Source organism: Crocodylus porosus, unplaced genomic scaffold (assembly GCF_001723895.1).
Source record: "Crocodylus porosus isolate Cpor-Errol unplaced genomic scaffold, CroPor_comp1, whole genome shotgun sequence".
Taxonomy (NCBI): domain Eukaryota; kingdom Metazoa; phylum Chordata; order Crocodylia; family Crocodylidae; genus Crocodylus; species Crocodylus porosus.
In genome coordinates, this window is record NW_017728951.1 from 37,356,478 (window position 1) to 37,373,959 (window position 17,482).

The 17,482-nt window shown below is 47.4% G+C and overlaps 2 protein-coding genes across 3 annotated transcripts in view; both read right to left on the bottom strand.

Moving 5' to 3' along the window:
* The window catches only part of SEC31B (SEC31 homolog B, COPII coat complex component), a 64,513-nt gene extending 60,721 nt beyond the window's left edge, over positions 1-3,792 (bottom strand). The window contains exon 1 of one of the 2 annotated variants that reach the window (XM_019556042.1): positions 3,710-3,792. The gene's annotated coding sequence lies outside the window, so the exon portion shown is untranslated. Of the gene's footprint in view, positions 1-3,414; positions 3,608-3,709 lie in introns of those variants that run through there. The other variant, XM_019556043.1, reaches the window with a different exon arrangement.
* A 3,070-nt stretch (positions 3,793-6,862) lies between these two features.
* Positions 6,863-13,286, bottom strand: NDUFB8 (NADH:ubiquinone oxidoreductase subunit B8). Its single transcript, XM_019555968.1, has 5 exons — positions 13,164-13,286; positions 12,931-13,057; positions 12,149-12,248; positions 9,292-9,447; positions 6,863-7,082 (listed from the first exon to the last, which is right to left on the bottom strand). Exons 1-5 carry the CDS (start codon positions 13,249-13,251, stop codon positions 6,990-6,992), a joined length of 564 nt encoding a protein of 187 aa, XP_019411513.1. The 5' UTR covers positions 13,252-13,286; the 3' UTR covers positions 6,863-6,989.
* Between the last annotated feature and the right edge of the window lie 4,196 nt (positions 13,287-17,482).

Below are 17,482 nucleotides of genomic sequence, written 5' to 3' on the forward strand. Positions count from 1 at the left end.
CCAGACAAGCCACAGCTCCATCCCATGCCCCACCCCAGCTGGGCAGCACCTGCCTCAGCCCCTGCCCCAGCCCCAGCGCTAGCCCCACTCCTTCCCTCACTGCAGGGGCCTCAATCTGTCCCCAGCATGCCCCTTCTCTCCCCCTATCCCATCTACCACAACAGACTTATCAGTCAGACACTGCCCTTCAAGCTACAGGACTGCATATCAGAAATCAGGTTGGTATCAGCTGATGTGCCTTCTTAAAAATCGGCTATCAATATCAACCAAAAATATCTCTATTGATGCACCCCTATTGCCCGCATTGACCATACTCCCTCTGGCCCTACTGATGCTGGGGAATGGGCCAGTCACTGATACCTTGTTTAAAGTCATCCTGGCTCTCTGCTGGCTCCTACTTCCCCTAGTACAATCACTCACAGGGCATGATCATATACCTGGCCCTGTTAGACAGTTGCCATCTATTAATCACCACTGACAACTAGTAGCCAAGAGGCCTCTTGCTGCCCCAGCTATGTCACTGGGAAAATAAGAAAGGGAACAGCAGCTACTAGCAGAAAACTGGAAGGGGTAGAGGGGTACCTCCAGGAACCAACTGTGTTGAACTGCACATTAATAAAGTTTTTCTACATCTTCCCCTCTACCACTGGCTGCCAGTGCCAGTGGCATCTACCTACATTTAATAAAAAAACAAATGCAAAGAAGGGTTCCTGCCACAAGAAGTTAACTGTAAAAATCAAAGCGATGCCAAAAAGTTCTCTAACAACAACATTAAATCAAATGAAGCCAGAAGTGTGCCTTAACCCAATGACCTATAGCACTAGCCAGTTTACATTTCTGAAACAAACAATGGAGTTTCATAGTTAGTAGGGTCGGAAGAGACCTGAGCAGATCATCGAGTCCAACCCCCCGCCATGGCAGGAAAGAGTACTGGGGGTCAAACAACCCCAGCAAGGTGATATGTCTCTCATCCCATTCTCATTAAAAAACTAAGGGACTGTGGCATCAACACCGGCACAGTCAAATGGGTCACTAAGTGGCTGGAGAGTCACACCAAGAGAGTGGTGGTGGATGGGTCCTATTCAACCTAAAGGGATGTGGGCAGTGGGGTACCACAGGGCTCTGTCCTCGGGCCCGCACTGTTCAACATCTTCATCAGCAACTTGGACAAGGGGGTAAAAAGCACCCTGTTCAAATTCGCAGACAACACTAAGATATGGGGGAAAATGGGCATGCTAGAAGGGAGGAATAGGCTGCAATTGGACCTAGACAGGTTACAGGGGTGGGCAGATAAGAACAGGTTGGGTTTCAACACTGAAAAGTGCAAGGTGCTACACCTGGGGAGGAAGAACCAGCAGCAAACCTACAGGCTGGGGAACTACCTTCTTGTCAGTGCAGAGGCAAAAAAGGATTTTGGGAGTCATTATTGATGCCAAAATGAACACGGGCCAACAGTGTGGGGACACGGTCAGGAACGTTAACTGTACCGTGTCATGTATCTCAAGCAGGTCCAAGGAGGTGATCCTCCCCCTCTACACGACACTGGTCAGGCCGCAGTTGGAGTACTGCATCCAGTTCTGGGTGCCACCCTTCAGAAGGGGTGTGGACAACATGGAGAGGGTCTAGAGGAGGGCCACTCGCATGATCAGGGGGCAGCAGGGCAGGCCCTATGAGGAGAGGCTACGGGACCTGAACCTGTTCAGCCTCCACAAGAGAAGGCTGAGTGGGGATCGAGTGGCCTGTTACAAACTAGTCAGGGGGAACCAGCAGGCATTGGGGGAGTCTCTGTTCCCCTGAGCACTACCAGGAGTGACTAAAAATAACAGTTACAAGCTGGCAGAGGGTGGATTCAGGCTAGATATCAGCAGGCGCTACTTCATGGTCAGGGCGGCTAGGATCTGGAACCAACTTCCAAGCGAAATGGTGCTGGCTCCTACTCTGGGGGTCTTTAAGAGAAGGCTAGAGAAACACTTTGCCAGAGTTGTTTGACCCCAGTCTTTCCTGCCATGGCAGGGGGTCAGACTTGATGATCTACTCAGGTCCCTTCCAACCCTACCAACTATGAAACTATGAGGCACCAGAGAGCAAAGTAACTTGCCCAAAGTCTCTCAGCAGGCCAGTATCTCCCAGGGTTCCAGTTCGATGCTGCATTTGTTAAGCCTCACAGCCCAGAGGATACCAGGAAAACAAATCTGGAAGAAGTCATAGATGTAGTCTGGAACACGCCAGAGAAATCTAAATAAACGTGCCATCCAGTTCCCTGCAGATCACACCCAATACCTAGAGACAGACAGTGTTCAGTGATCCCTCTGATTTCAGCTGCCACAGCATGTGCATAAAACAAAGAGGATATCAATAAGGCTGGGCCTAAACTGGCACTACTAATAGAGATGTCATGAATCACACTCACTGAATAGGCAGCCAGCACACAGCAGCATAAGGAAGCAGCTGTGAAAGCACATCTCACTTGAGTGAAACAATTAAAACCCAAATAAGGTACCCAAGAGCGAACCAGACAAGAAACCAACAGTTTAGAGACTCTCTGAGCACTTATCTATCCTTGCTGAAAAAACAATTCCACTGAAAGCACAGCATGGCTTTAAAGAGGATGGCATCTCCTGCACTGTGAAGGGGCTCTCCTGATGCTCATCTGGACCAAGGACAGTCAGTGACACAAGACCCTTCTAAATGTCTTGGCATCTTACTTCTCAGTACCCGAAATGATTCATCATCCCCAGAGCACAGAAACAGTCCTGCAGCAACCTCCTCTGGCTGTCCTAGGAAGAGCTGATTTTTTTTAACAGGATTCGCAGAGCAATTGTGCCACCTGGTGTTCTCCCTAAAAGTCACACAGCAAGTTGTTGACAAAGTTCATGCCTTATCTCCAGACCTCTAATTAATAAACCACAGCAATGCCTACTCTATCTACCTGGCTGAGAGCAGATTAGAAATTTCAGGTATTTCCAACTGCTACTGACAGCCACAGAACAGGACAAGCACTGCTCAGTTAGCTGCAAGCGGCTGCAGAGTATCCTTAAAAGGAAACCGCTCGTACAAAGGGAGAAGCTAGTCAGAGCACTGCTGGGAGCGGAGAGAACAAGAGGTACTGATCCCTCGAGCCAGGCGCAGAAACGTATCCTCTCACTGTGCAACGCAGCTTGCAGACAGTGCTGAGCCAGGCAGCAACCTGTCCTCCTCACATGCTTGCAATCACAGCTGCCTGGCCACGACTGCGAGGGGTCTGTTAAACGCACAGATGGCTGCTGTTGTAATGACAACCGGACCCCGCCACTGCCCGGACCGCAGCACTTGCAATCACGACCATCCCAACAGCCCTTGTCGTAGGCCTCGGCGCCCTCCTGCCACTCCCAGCCCCTCGGGAGCAGTGACGCTCTGTTCCACAGCACTTTTCACCTGCAGGTCCCGACGCCCTCGCCCTAGAACTGCTCCACCCACGGCCGCGCCTGCTCCCGCGGGGGGAAACTGAGGCAGGGGGAGGGGAAGGCCTCGCCCAAGGTCAACCCCCAGGACAGCGTCTAAGCCACGGATTTAGCCGAGGCCTCCCAAGATGCCGCCCAGCATCCTCCCGCCGCCTCAACACAGCCCCACCCTGCCCCGGGGCCTCGAGTGGGAGCGAGCAGCAGGGAAGCTCCAGCGGCAGCGGAGCCAGGCTGTGACTCTAGGGCCCGCGGTGGGGGACGGCCCTTACCGGCTCCAGCTCCGGCGTCAACGTCTCCTCCGCGGCCCGCACCGCTTGTCCTGGGGACGGTGGCCGCCAGGCGCCCGAATTGCTCCGCCCGCGAAGCGCTGCGTAGGCTGCGGCTCCGCCCCCAGCCAAGAGCTGCAGCTCCCCGCCCGTGCGGGCGGCGCCCCGGCGAGGGCGAACGGCAGCTGCGCCCTGTGCGGAGAGCGGCTCCTTCCCCCGAGCAGGCCCAAGAAAGCCCCTGAACCTGAAGAAACTAATTTGCCAGATGAACTCTGCCCCTTGGTCCCATTTTACAATGCCTCGATCCAGCGGGGTCTCCACACGTGTGGCATTAAGCCTTCTCAGCCCAGCAATGCCCTTGGGCCAAACTGTATGTGTTAGCAGTGGTCCCCTTGCCCTTATGGTCAAGGCCAGCGCCTCTGCAAACAGGCTTCGGTTGCAGTACACAGCACGCAGATTGCCACACTCCCTTCCAGCGTGGTAACCACCCACAGAAACCCCTTGTTTGCACTGTTAAAACAGAAAGTGTCTTGTGATATTGCAGCCAGGTCATGGAAAAGAGCCTGGCTCCTTGAAGCTGGCCCTGAATAAGAATATTCCCGTAAGAATCCCACAGGGGAAAAGGGATTGCAGCGATGCCGTTGGAGTCTCAGAGCCAGTATGGAACCCATTGGCTAAAAGAGGACTTTTGACTCATGAAAAGCTAAGACCACGTGCTCATGCTCATCTGAAACCTTATAGTACTTTCCAAATAGTAGGCATGTCACACCTTTTCTTGTCCTTTTCCCTTTCAGTTATTATTTCATCTAACTAGTACCTATTACAACTTCAGGCCATGTACTTCTGTATGGTCACTAGTCTGTTGGAAAGCAAATGAAACTTGCTGAGTATTCATTTACAAGTCCACCAAGTCCAATTAGAGTCCAGATGTTGCTTCTGAGTCTGGAAGCAAAAAAGCGCTCTCCACCGATTAAACCTGTTGTCCAGCATCCCCAGAAAGGCTGTCAAAGTCAGTGGTGTTGTGTCCTCCTGACCCTCTGTCTCTCACCTAAACTGTAGGCACTGGAGGCTTCCAGCTTAACCCCTTCTGAAGACAACACATGTCCCTTGCTTTCAAGACAGGTTTAGAAAAGGTCTCACTTAACCAAAGAATTTTTGCATTTAAGGATTCAAGGTTAGAGACCTTTGGAAACAAAAGCTCAGAGCTAAGATATATCCCTCCCATTCTGGGAGTTCAAGGTTTGTCAGTTCTTGAGACCGGGTAGTCCTTCCAGCAAATCCTTTTTTCATATGTTCATCTTTCCTCAACCTAGAATCCCATTATTCAGAGCCCAGGTCCCTATTTAGCTACATGCTTAAAAGCTCCAGGCACCTCAGTCATGCTTGCTTCACTGTAGAAAAGCCAGTTCCATGGGATGGGCTTATAAGAAGAGAGAGTCAGATGGGGCATTGCTGACTTTGTTTTTGAACAAATCAAACCCCTTTTTAGGTCACCACAGATAACTGAAACGCAGGCAGGTCCAGGCCTATGCAAGTACAGCATCAAACAAGACAAAGCAAGACAATCTGACTCAGACATGTCTCCCACTCACATTCCCTCCTACTTTATGTGAATACATTTGCCACTTCCTCTCCAACCCTTGGGGAACTCCTATTCTGCACTAATGTTATGGTCTACCAGAAATAGCTGTGTTTCACTAGCAAGTTAAATAATTCTCCCTTAAACATCCTGAATTTTCACAGAAATTCAGAACACCAAGCAAAAGCCAGGCTTCTAGGTACCCATAGCTTAGAAAGTGCTTTTAAAGCATTCTGGTACAGTGGTCCTCTCTCCACAGCTGAAGGGCAATATGTTGCTGCTGGCACCACTCACAGCTACAGCGAATTTGGACAGTTTGTACCTAAGGCTAAGAGGGAGAGCCTGCAGCATGCTACTTGCTTGTTACTGCTGCCCACAAGCCAGCAAAGACTGAGGACCACCATTCCAAGGGAAAGAAAAGTAATAAACAAGGCTGTTATATATGCCTTACTTATACATTAAAATATAACAGCCATAAGGATTTAAGCTAGTTTGAGTGCCTAAATAAAAAAAATAAAAATAACCAAAGCCATGGGAAGTACCCAAATTTAAATACTGCAACCTAAACATGTTAACCGCTGAATGCATTTAAAAATAACTCCTTATGGATACTTCACTACTCATGGCTTGGACAGTGAAGTATCTCAAAGTCCTATGTAAGTTTGCAAACTATTACAACCAAGCTGAACAGTAGTTGCTCCATCAAGAAAAAGGCAGACAACAGGATATGGAGAAAGTTGTAACTGCAGTTTACACAAATAACTGTCTCCTCCTTGTATCAGACACATCCTCCCTCTAATTCCAAGAAGCATTTGATCAGTCAGTTCAGAAGTGTAATCATGTCCTGCAGTATAAATGACAGTAATACAAAGCTGAGTTACTCCTGCACTGAAGTGGGAAACTAAGGCCACAACTATATGAATGGTACTGTCTCGAGATTTACGTCACTTCAAGGTTGCATAATGTAGCTGCAACGTTCCCTGCACCCACCTCAGCCGAGATTTTCAAGGAACTGCTTGTAATGTGTCCAAGTGGTTATAAGTAGAAGATTCCATCACACAAAGTGGCACTGAAATGAGCTCAGGTTTCTGAGATAGAAGGTGTATCTCAAGTGAGGGTTATAGCTTCAAAGCTACATGTGGTCCTAATCAAGGTGTACTTAAGGATGTGTCTTTGGAATGTCACGGAGGGCTTAAGCCAAAGGAAGAAGTTAGACCAAAAATCCTAGGGAAAGTTGTTATTCTTAAAATTGGCAACCCCAGAGCCCTGGCTAGGCCAGAAGTTGTACCCATCCATAAGTACATAGTAGAATTCTGTGTTCTAGTTTGTCTTCTCCTGGCAACACCTAAAAAACTAAACACCCTCCCCTCCAGGTAGCAGGCAGTGTTGCCTACCTAAGTAACAATGGGCTAACTTAATGCCCCATTTCCATATTACACACAGGATCATAACTATCAGATGCTTCCCTCTTCACTCCCAAAAGCAGCATGATGTACAAAGGATTCTAGCCTGCTTCAAAGCAATAAAATTACAGGGCTCTGTCACTGGCCTTCCCAAATCAGAGGAAAGCCATCACAAAAGATTTCATAAATGCATTTATCTGAAGTTAAACCTTTTAGAACAAGCATTAGCATCTCTCATGTTGAACATTGTGGAAAACTCCAGAGCAGCTGACCCAGGAGAAAAGCTGCATTTTCACAAGACTTAGATTTCATAGTTCTTCACTACAGGGGGCTCTTTGTTAGGATCACCACCTCGTTCCAGGTACAGGTTGTTGTAGGGATATTGTTTTGGCCCCTGGAAAGGAAAACAGATATTAAGTTGTTTATTTGATTCTGCTATTTGTCACCTATTTATATTTATATTTAACTTACGTTGAGGAAAAAAAAGAAAAGTCTACCAACCATACTACTAAATACTCACTCAAAGTGTTTTGTATTTTCAATACCCTGGGTGCATCTACATGTGCACCATTACTGCACAGCAATTTATGCAGACTCAGGAGTAAATTTGCTCTTACAGACAGCTTCCTGGTGGCACGGAAGCCCAGCGCATGCCTAGGACAGAGGTAGGTGTTGCAGAGAAACTGGCACTGGGAGCTGGGACCAGACCCAGCCCCAACCCTGCCCAGGCTGAGCCAACAAGAGCAGCTCACTTCACGGGGCAGGAAAAGCAACATCAAGCACTGCAGACAGATAACACAACCCCACCCCTGCACACACGGTGCTGCCTCCTTCCCCTGCAGGGAGTTGGGGGAGGGCCTTTCCCTGCTGCCGGAACTGCAGCTCCAGCATCTGCAGCAGCATGTACCATGTGCTGGGCTCTGGCCCGCTATCCTTGGACGAGAGGCAGGAACACAAGGAAGAGGTTAGAGCCAGAGCTGGGGCTGTCCAGGGTGCTGACCAGGGCAAGTTGATGGTGAGCAGCTTTACAGTGCCTTAAGACATTAACAGCTGCATATATACACGACAGCCTAAAAATCACTTACTGCATAGTAAATGCATGTGTAGACATGCCCACCTTAAGCAAGCCTTATGGCACTATTCTGAAACAAGCATCACTTTGCTCTTCTGATGGGAAATCTGGGATAGAAGAAAATTAAGGGGCTTGTCCAAAGTCAAAAAGCAGACTAAAACATTGTTTTCAGAAAGTTCTATCCAAAAGGTAAATCTACTCTATTCTGCTCCCTAAAATTTAAAGTCTGGATCCGCCACAGGCATAAATTGAAGTCTAAAGCACAATGAAGTGCAGTTTGACCTGAAAAAAGAGGTAAGACACATTTACACAGCACACTAGCTAAAAGGGCTAGTAGCCAGAGAAGGAGTAACAGTTCATTCTGCAACTGTTACTCTTTGGGCATGAAGGAAACAATACACATTATGAATCCACTTTCACATTGTCCTAGCTTTTTATTTCATCTATTCTGCTCAATTCTAAGACAAGGGAAGAGAGTAACATTGATACTGAAGTCAAAGAAGTGGCATGTGGCCAGGCCCTATTTCCACCTGTACAACTTGTGTTTTTTTTCACACTTCTGAAAGTTGCACCAAGATTTCAAGTGGACAAACCATCAGCTACTTGGGAAACAAGTTCACAGTAAGTGCTATTACGGCACCCCACCACTAGGTGGCAGACGAGCAAGTAATAAGCCCTTTACCTACAGCAAACTGTTCCTTCCAGATAACTGCAGAAACACAGACTTACAAAAGCGCAGTTCCACTCTAGTTTTTGCCAGGGTAATTCTATACCAGATTCAAGTAAGTAATGCTGGTATAGGGCTGCATGCCATTTGACTGGTTCTTTTTTCCTTTCTTTTTTTCCCCCCCCTCTCTCTTTTTTCCTTTTTATACACACTGGTCTAAAGGCTGATAACACTTGTGTTAAAAGCATTGTGCATCCAAGTACAGTAAGTTCTAGAAATAATCAAAATCCTCCAAAAAGAACACTTGGTTTTAAAAGTAGGGTTAATAATGGCTTTAAAACAATGTGAACACACAAACTGTCATTTTTCAATCTATTTCAGTAGCGTTATTCATCCTCTAGCAGCATGTTCAGGGTAATTTCTATGCCCCATATAGTTAGAGGATATCTAGCATGTATCCTTAACAACAGAGAAGCACTAACTCCACACAGAGGAGAGGGAAATGTGGTTTAACATAAGTAGACCTTTTGGACTGAACAAACCGGAAAGATCTCAGACATCCACTACAAAGGTGAATGAATAGTCTGATACACAAAGTCTAGACAAACTGTAATATTAGCTCAGCCAACACTGTGACATTTTATTAGAAAAATCTGTTTCTGCTCAGTTCATCATGCTAGCCCTATTTGGAACAATAACCTGTGAGCCAAGCTAGCTAGCAGAACTTACATGTGCACATTATCAAATTCTTGTTTCTCCGTTTGAATTCAGGAGTCCAGAGAGGACCCCTCTCTGAACATCTAGAAGGGACAGGCAAAGCAATTACTAGAAATAATTTCCCCCTTGTCCCATCTCATTTCTCACCGCAGGCATGTAGGATGGAAAATTATGTCCAACCCAGAACAGGACTGCAATGCAGGCCAGAACGAATAAAGTCCAATTGACCACGGTGTTCCAAGGTAACATTTCAGGGGTTGTGTCAACACGGGACCGGATAAACATATCGAAGTCCCAGTGCATCTAAATGACAAAGAAAGAAGATCATTTATGTATTATGTCAACATCACTACGCATTTCTCAGAGAAATGTAAAGCACTTTAATATATATTAAACACACCTGAAAGCTAAAAGTATCATTCCCATTTTACAGGTGGAGATAAGTCACTTAACACTCTCTGTGTCTGTCCAAAGTCACAGCCAGTTGGAAACATTAGATTATATCAGGTTGAGTTCCACTACCCTGCTCCTATTAGGTGATGCTACATCAGTACGAAAAATCCCCTGACCCCATCTTTGTCTACTCAAACACTTCCGAAGGGTCTCAGAACCTGTTCCGTTTATTCTCATGGTGCTCCTGAAAAAGCATGGAAAGAACGCTCAGTGATTTACAAGGGTGTTCAAGCACCAAGACGTATTTGGACTGAGCAGAATTACCAAGGCAAATGACTTCTTGCCACTTCAGAGCAGGTTCTACATCACCCCCAAATTGTATCAAACAACCTAAGTATAAGGAGTCACTAGATAGAACATGTAACCAGAATAAGGACAACTGAGTATATCTGACTGTGTACTGCCTCCACTTACCCCAAGTTCTACTTCACAGAAGCTAGACCTGACTGCACAGTTGTCTGACATGATGAGAGAAGAGACTCCCACCATTACAACAAGGCCAACTCTTATGAGCAAGGACACAGCAACAAAAAGTAGCTTTACTGTTTCAGACTTCTCATCTCATTGAAAGCACTTGTTTTCCACTGACTGGTAGGATGAGCAACAGGCATGTCTCATCTCACAGGAACATTAGATTGGAAGAGGCCTCCCTGGCCATCAAATCCAGTCCTCTACATCCTAAGGGACAGTAAATAGCAGTTGAATCCTTTTCTCAGGCAATACAGCCCACCATACATGGGTATCCATAATGACTTCAGCAGTTTGTGAAGTTGTATCCAACAGCTCAACAAAAAGAGGGGGTGGACAAGTATCTGGGCTGAAAGGGTCACTTAAGAGAATTCTGGTGAGCTGTCTGGGCTGGAGAACTGCACCCTCCCCCCCCAACATATCACCAAAACTCTTGTGGCTCTATCCCAGGGCCCAACCTCACACCATTAGAACCCAGCAATCTTGGGGTCTCCATGGACTGGCCCAGGACCCAAGTGGGCAGAACACACTCAACTGGGCAGATGGGATAGGGATGCAGGCAGGCAGGGAGCAGTATCCAGGAGTGAGACAGGTGGGCAGAAACAGGGCCAGGGGGCTGGGATCCAGACTGCAGGGTGGTGACAGCGTGGGGCTAGGGCCTGGGGCAGAGCCATGATCTGCTGCCCACATGCCCTTGCCTGCGAAACATGCCAGTCATAAGGATGTGCAAGAAACAGACTACGGCTCTGTTCCTGTCCCTAGCCCCACACTGTCACTGCCCCATAATCCTGGGGCTGTGCACCCCTCCCAGATGCTGCTCCCTGGCTGCCTGCAACCCCATCCCATCCACCCAGCTAACGTGGGTCCCAGGCAGGTCTCCATGGAGACCCCACCTACCTACTCCGTCTGGCTTCCCCAGCAGTAGTAGGGTGGATGGTTGCCCAGGAAGCTGGGCCAGGTTCAGCAACACAAACTGGTAGCAGCAGCATGAAGGAGCCATTGCTGTGGGGGCTGCCGGGAAGCAAGTCTAGCCACTGCCCCAACCCCACTGCACACCTGGGGGCAGCAGGACCAGCCACATGTGCCACAGCCCAGGCTGCTGCACAAACCTGGGCCAGGAAGGGCCAAGGGACCTGCTGCAAGCAAAATAAAAATCCCTTAACAGGCCAGATCCAGTCCGCAGGCAATTTTTTGCCCACATTTGCCCTAAATCTTTTTGGCAGCATCTATGTTCCTTCTACAAGGAATCTTCATCAAGACTTCGTGGCTACTTAACAACATACAGGAAAAAAGAAAACATATACAAACACCATGGCTGTGATGTTCCTATGTAAAAAACATTTCTTTGATCTGTTTTAAATCACCCCTCTCCAACTGTTATTATCCTATTTTGATGGACACCTTTGGGTACCCTGCATAGACACACAAAAGCTAATGTTTTCTCTAGTTCTCTTGCTAAGGGACAGCTCCTGTCACTGACTGATTTAAGCAACTCAGTCCCCCATGGGAAAACTATATATTCTCATCAGTAAGAGTTACTAGTTATTGGGATGTGATGCTCAAGAATGAGGAACATGGTATATACGGAGAGCTGTTCTAAAAATCTTTTTTTTCCAGCATCAAAAGTTTCTCACAGCTTCTGACAGCCACCCAGCATTCATTCCATTTAAAGCTATATAGAATAAAGTGGCAGCAATGAATGTATTAGCCAAACTGAAAAGACTTGCACTGATGTGACTGCTTATTAGCCAACACATCTGAAGCAACTTGATTCTGATGCATGCTCAAATCCCAGTATGGCTGGTTTAGCCTTCTTACTATAGCAGGTATTAAATCACTTGACATTTGTACAAAAGGGTACTGCTCTGATGTTCTCGACCTGTTTTCCTCCACCTCTGTGGCTACACACCACAGGAGATTACCCTCTGTTCTCACAGACAGCACTTCTCAAAATGTTGGAATGCAACTGGTCAGTGAAGACATTAAATACATTATTAACTTTTAATTCATGAATCATTAATACTAAACAGAAATAGCTCTAATTTAGCAAGCTGAGGACAAGAACAAGATCCAGACTCCCTACCGGCTCTCCCCAGTTTCGTCTATGAAATGAATGGTCCCAGGGATACCAGGGGTCTCTCTCTTCTTGAGATTGGTTAGGGAGTTTGGGGTAATCACCACACCTGTTCAAAACACAAGACAAAAAAGGAAAAAGAGTTGATACATGCTGTGTGGTATGGCAGCAAAACTGTACCAAAATCTATTAAATGCAAGAGTAGAACAAGGCATCTTTAGCTACCACAGCTCAGACTTATACTACTTGTAGATTTTAGGCATGCTGTCTGTCCCCATGGCCATCACTGTACCAGGCTGCATCTCCAGATCGTTGGGGTTTTTTGCCTTTACAAACTGAAGCTACTCCTGCACTACATGGGGCTGTAACCACTTAGCCTATAGCAACAGCAGAAGGAAAACCAAGCTTCCTGATATGGGCACACTTGTGGCAGCTGAAACACTCCTGTGTACAGAGCCCAGGATGGGTGCAGAGCTGGGGCTGCTGCACCCCTCCTCCCACATTGGACTGTGCTGAGGGAGCCTCAGGGACTTCTTTAGCCCCTCAAAACAGGTGAGAATCCCCTCGTGCCCCCTGCACCTCCCTTGCCACACTTCAGAGCAGCTTCCCCAGGGTGCAGGGGCTGGGCTCAGCTGCGGCAGTGACAGCGGTGATGGGGGGGCAATTTCCCTCTCTACACAGGCCCCCGGTCTAGCAGCTTCGGGGAACAGACCCTACCTGCCCCCTCCCCCGCGTGTCACGTGCCAGCCCCCGGTCCCCCCAGCCCGTCACGTGACAGCCCCCCAGCTCACCCCAGCCCATCGTCCGGGTAGGGCTCATAGTCCGCCGGGTGCATGTTGTACTTCTTGGCGGCCGCGAGTCGCTCCTCCGGTGTGCGCGGGTAGGGGCCGGGCAGCAGCTCCTTGGGCAGGCCCGAGGCTGTGGGCGAAGAGGCTGGTCAGGGCGCACCGGGCTCCACGCCCTGCCCCGCCCCGCCCCACCCCGCCCTCGTGTCCTCGCCACCCCGAGCACCCCCAGCGCTGACCTGCCCGAAGCCCCATCGGCCCCACCGGGGCCCGCAGCCGAGCCACCGCCCGCAGCCAGAGGGCACCACGGGCAAGCCGGACCGCCATGGCTCCCCGAGCTACTGCGCAGGCGTCGGGAACAGTGGCCGAGCGGGGCCAGAAAGCCGCGAGGGCGGAGCGCGGCGGGGACTGGACAGCCGAGCTCAGTAGGCATCGGGAGCTCCCGCCCGCCCCCTGCTTTACGTGTGGCAGGGTCGGGGCCGGTTGCACAGGGGTGCTGGTAGATTAGACCGCGGGTTTGTGCGGGATGGCTGAGATAGGGATGCCCCTGCTTGGGGCAGGCTGACCTCGAGGTCCCTTCGGGTCTCGCTCTCCTACCACCCCGCGCGTGGTGCTACTGGCAGCTCTGCAGAACCAGACTCTTTGCAACGCGCTTTCCAGACAGGCCAGCTCTAACCCGCACAATCCAGTGTCCTTGCTCAGATCATTAGTACCCATTTGGGAAACACTCTGCCGCTGCGGATGCTCCCCTACATTCCCATCTCCCCTGCTTTCCCACTCTGCTCCTTACACCTACAGCACATTGCGCATGGACACAGCCAAGTTTGCTTTCACCTACTGAGCATGGGCCCTACCAGCAGCACGGCCACTGCAGTGTGGAGCTCAGTTTGTCTGCAAAATCTACCTGGGACACTGGTCAAGTACTTAGGCTACTGGGCTTTGATGCTGTGGTTGTTCTGCTACCACTAGCACAGATCAGGTCAAACATAACTGGAGGCATCTGGATTCCCAGGCCTGTGGGCGTGGGAGTTGAACATAGGATGCTGGCCCAGTAGAAAATCTGAGTCATGGATATTCATTTTGATTAGATATGGGTAATGATCAATATGGATGTTGAGATGAGAGATGGATAATGATAGATGTGGATACTGAGCTTGGATATTTGGAATTTAATTGGAAATTGCTTTGGACTGATACAGATATATATATATCAGTTTAAAGCCAACTCAGTCATGTCCACAGCAGCTGTAGTCACTAGTGGAGATGTACTTCTTGTCTCTCATCCACACTTCAGCTTCACAAGAATCTATTTCCCTTTCCCCTTCCTCTAATCTCACAACCCTGCCCTGCCAGTACTACAATATTACAGCAACTTTGCTGTTTTCCATCTCCTCTTTGCCATGATTTTGCTTACACTCATACTTTGCATAACTTCCCCCGCTTTCTCTTCATTTTTCATCCTTGATGCTCAGTCCCACGTCATGGCATAACAAGAATTCTCCACCTTTGTCTCTGATTGTAGATGGAGTCAGAGCCTTGGTCTGCAGTTTAAGTGACTGACAATGTTCCTTTTAAGTTACTAACAAATTTTCCTCCCAAATTCAAGTTTGTATTTTCCTATATCAATGGCATCAATTTACACCAATAATTGTTTTATGTGCTATTTTCTCATGGGCAGAAATGCTGTTGGTTTACATTAAAAATTTATGCCACAAAAGAGGCAGTAACAAAAACATTCCACTTATATTGGAGGATATATTATCTTTTTATGATATAGTTTATAGTTTGCCGAGTGAAATAAGCCATACTGGCAAAAGCACTTTTGTGTTGGTGAAACCACACCTTCATTAGGGCTTTTGCTGGCAGGAAATATTCCCCCCCAAAAAATCACAGCTGCCTGTGGCATTGCAATGCTAGCAAAAGTTGCTATGTAGACTTAACCCTAGAGCAGTGGTCACCAACCAGTGGTTCTTGATCCACCAGTAGATCTTGGAGCCGCTTGGAGTTGATCTGAGGCCGGGGTTGGGGGCTGAGGGCCTGTGTGCGTGTATGCACATACTCCAGCCCAGCAGGTCATTCTGTGGGGGAGGGAAGAGGTAGGGGCTAGATTGAGGCCCCCACAGTGCAGGACAGTGCCACAGAGGCAGGAGCAGGGGTAAATTGAGTGGAGCCCAGCCGGGTGGGACTTACCTGCTGGGAAGGCTCACCCCCAAATAATTCTTTCTCCCTCTGCCTCCCCACCTTTTCTCCCCACAGACTTACCTGCTGAGTTGGTGGGGGGGGGTGGGGAGGAGGAGGCGCATGGTAGATTTGGGTTGCTTTTAAAAGCTAAAGGTGATCTCCTGCTTAAAAAAGTTGGAGACCACTGCCTTAGAGTCTCCTTCAACACATATGATGAAGAGAAAATGAGATGTCAATTCCTTTATTTCTAAGGTGAAGCCTTCTTACTCTGTTATTCAAGGGTAGCTTATACATTAAAGAAGTGTTTCTCAACCCATGGGTCACAACCCAGAAGTGTGTTGCAAGAATATATGAAAGGGTTGCAGGCAAACTTTAAAAATGGATTCTTCTTTAAAAGAGTAAACCATGGGATACCATGGCTTTTCCCTTGCAAACTAGTGGAGTTCCAGCCTGCGAGAAACCACTTGGGGCCCTGCCTGCCCCACACACCCAAACCCTGCCCCACACACTGAGGGGCTGGGCAGGGGCAGCAGGTCAGGACTGGCCATCAATGTTTATAAATGAGTCCTGGTACAAAAAAGGTTGAGAACCACTGCACTAAAGCAATGAGAGATTTTCATTTTCAGTTTATGCCTACCAATCAAAACCCTACATTCAAGAAGCAAAATCTCCCATCTAAAAATATGATTTAATCAGACATTGTTATTATAATATTGACTTAAAAGCTAATACATGAAAAGAGCATTGATGTGATATTTCACTCTAGATGTCATCATCTGAAACAGGGTAATGAGAATTTATTACGGATATTATCTTTCAAATACAGGGCAGCATCTTATGGAAAAGTAGGATCAATACTAAATAAGATCAATTCTGTAGCTGGTTCCATTATGCAAATTGCCTTTTTTGTATTTGGTATCAATATTATTAAAGTTAATACTGGAATGTAATTGTCTTATCTTGGTGGAGCTAGGAAAATATGAACAGCTGAAATGGCATGTTAATTTAGTGATGTTATTTTTCAAATGTAGGCGATATGTTATCGTAGATAAGATCAATATTAACATTACGAATTCTACAGTTTACTTCATTATGTAAACTCCGTGGTAGTTGAACTCATTTTCCTTCAGTTATTCACATCAGCCATAATGGGTAATGTCTCTATAACGATCTACATTATAAACCTTTGCAGATCAAAAACAGCCCTGGATAATGTGTCATTAAACTCATTTGTTCTAATAACAACATTAATTATGAACCTACTAATTTAATAAATACAGTGATGAACCACAAAGGTGTACCTGAATTATAATGTGTGTCATGGGGTGAAGCATTGGGATTTGAACTTTTAAAAAATGTCTTATTTTTAGATAATGTTTATTTAAACAAACAAATATTTGGTGACATTACTATCTGTTATTAAATAAAGCTACTGACTTAGGGCCCAATCCTGCATCATAGGAGACACCTCAGGTTTTGCCTTTGACTCCAAGTGGAACAGCATCAATCCCAGTCCTGAAAATACTATGAAGTGTAGTGCTTTCTGTTGCTAGGTCCACATATTTGCAAAACAGAACCTTCACTCACTTCTTTGTATCTGTAGCTGGCTTCAAACTTCCCAGCTGGTTGGATCCTAAACCTTTGCTCCCTCTACTGGCTCACTGCTGAATGCTGAGCTATGTTCTGACTTGATTTTCCAAGTCTTCCACAGAATGGGTCAGGCTACCATGACTAGCAACGCCCTCCCGTATTTTAGCCCCAAAGGCTGAGTACTTACCTGGGAAGCAGCAGACATAGGTGTTAGGCCCCCTCACCCACAGGCAATTTGATTTTATCATCTCTCTGACTTCTCACTCTAGTGTGCCAACCACAGGCTACAGGTTAGGCATTATTCAGATGTTTCTCCAGCCCTCATTTTGAAGATGCTCCTTTGAGCAGCTAAGAGCAGGTGAGAGGTGGGAGCAGGAAAAAAAAGAAGAGGCCACAGGTTGTGTGTACATATGCTGTGTGCGCTCTAAGGTGGCTGCTACTCTGCAAGGAAACTGGTCCTGGTTTTTAGCTTGGAATTTTTGCTCCCAATTAAGCAGGGACTTACCCACTGTACTCTGTCTGTTTTATCCAATGAGTGTTAAATACAAGGTGCAGTGGCTTAGCTTCAAGAGGAGTCATAGAATCATAGAAAAGTAGGGTTGGAAGGGACCTCAAGAGGTCATCTATTCTAGTTTAGCCCCCTGCTCAAAGCAGGACCATCCCTAACTTATATTATCCTAGCCAAGGCTACAGGCCCTGCATGCACCCATGTTTTCAGTTTTCATTTCATTTTGTGATCTGAAGCTACAGGTGATTCTGAATGGAAGTACAGTTATTATTCTTGCAT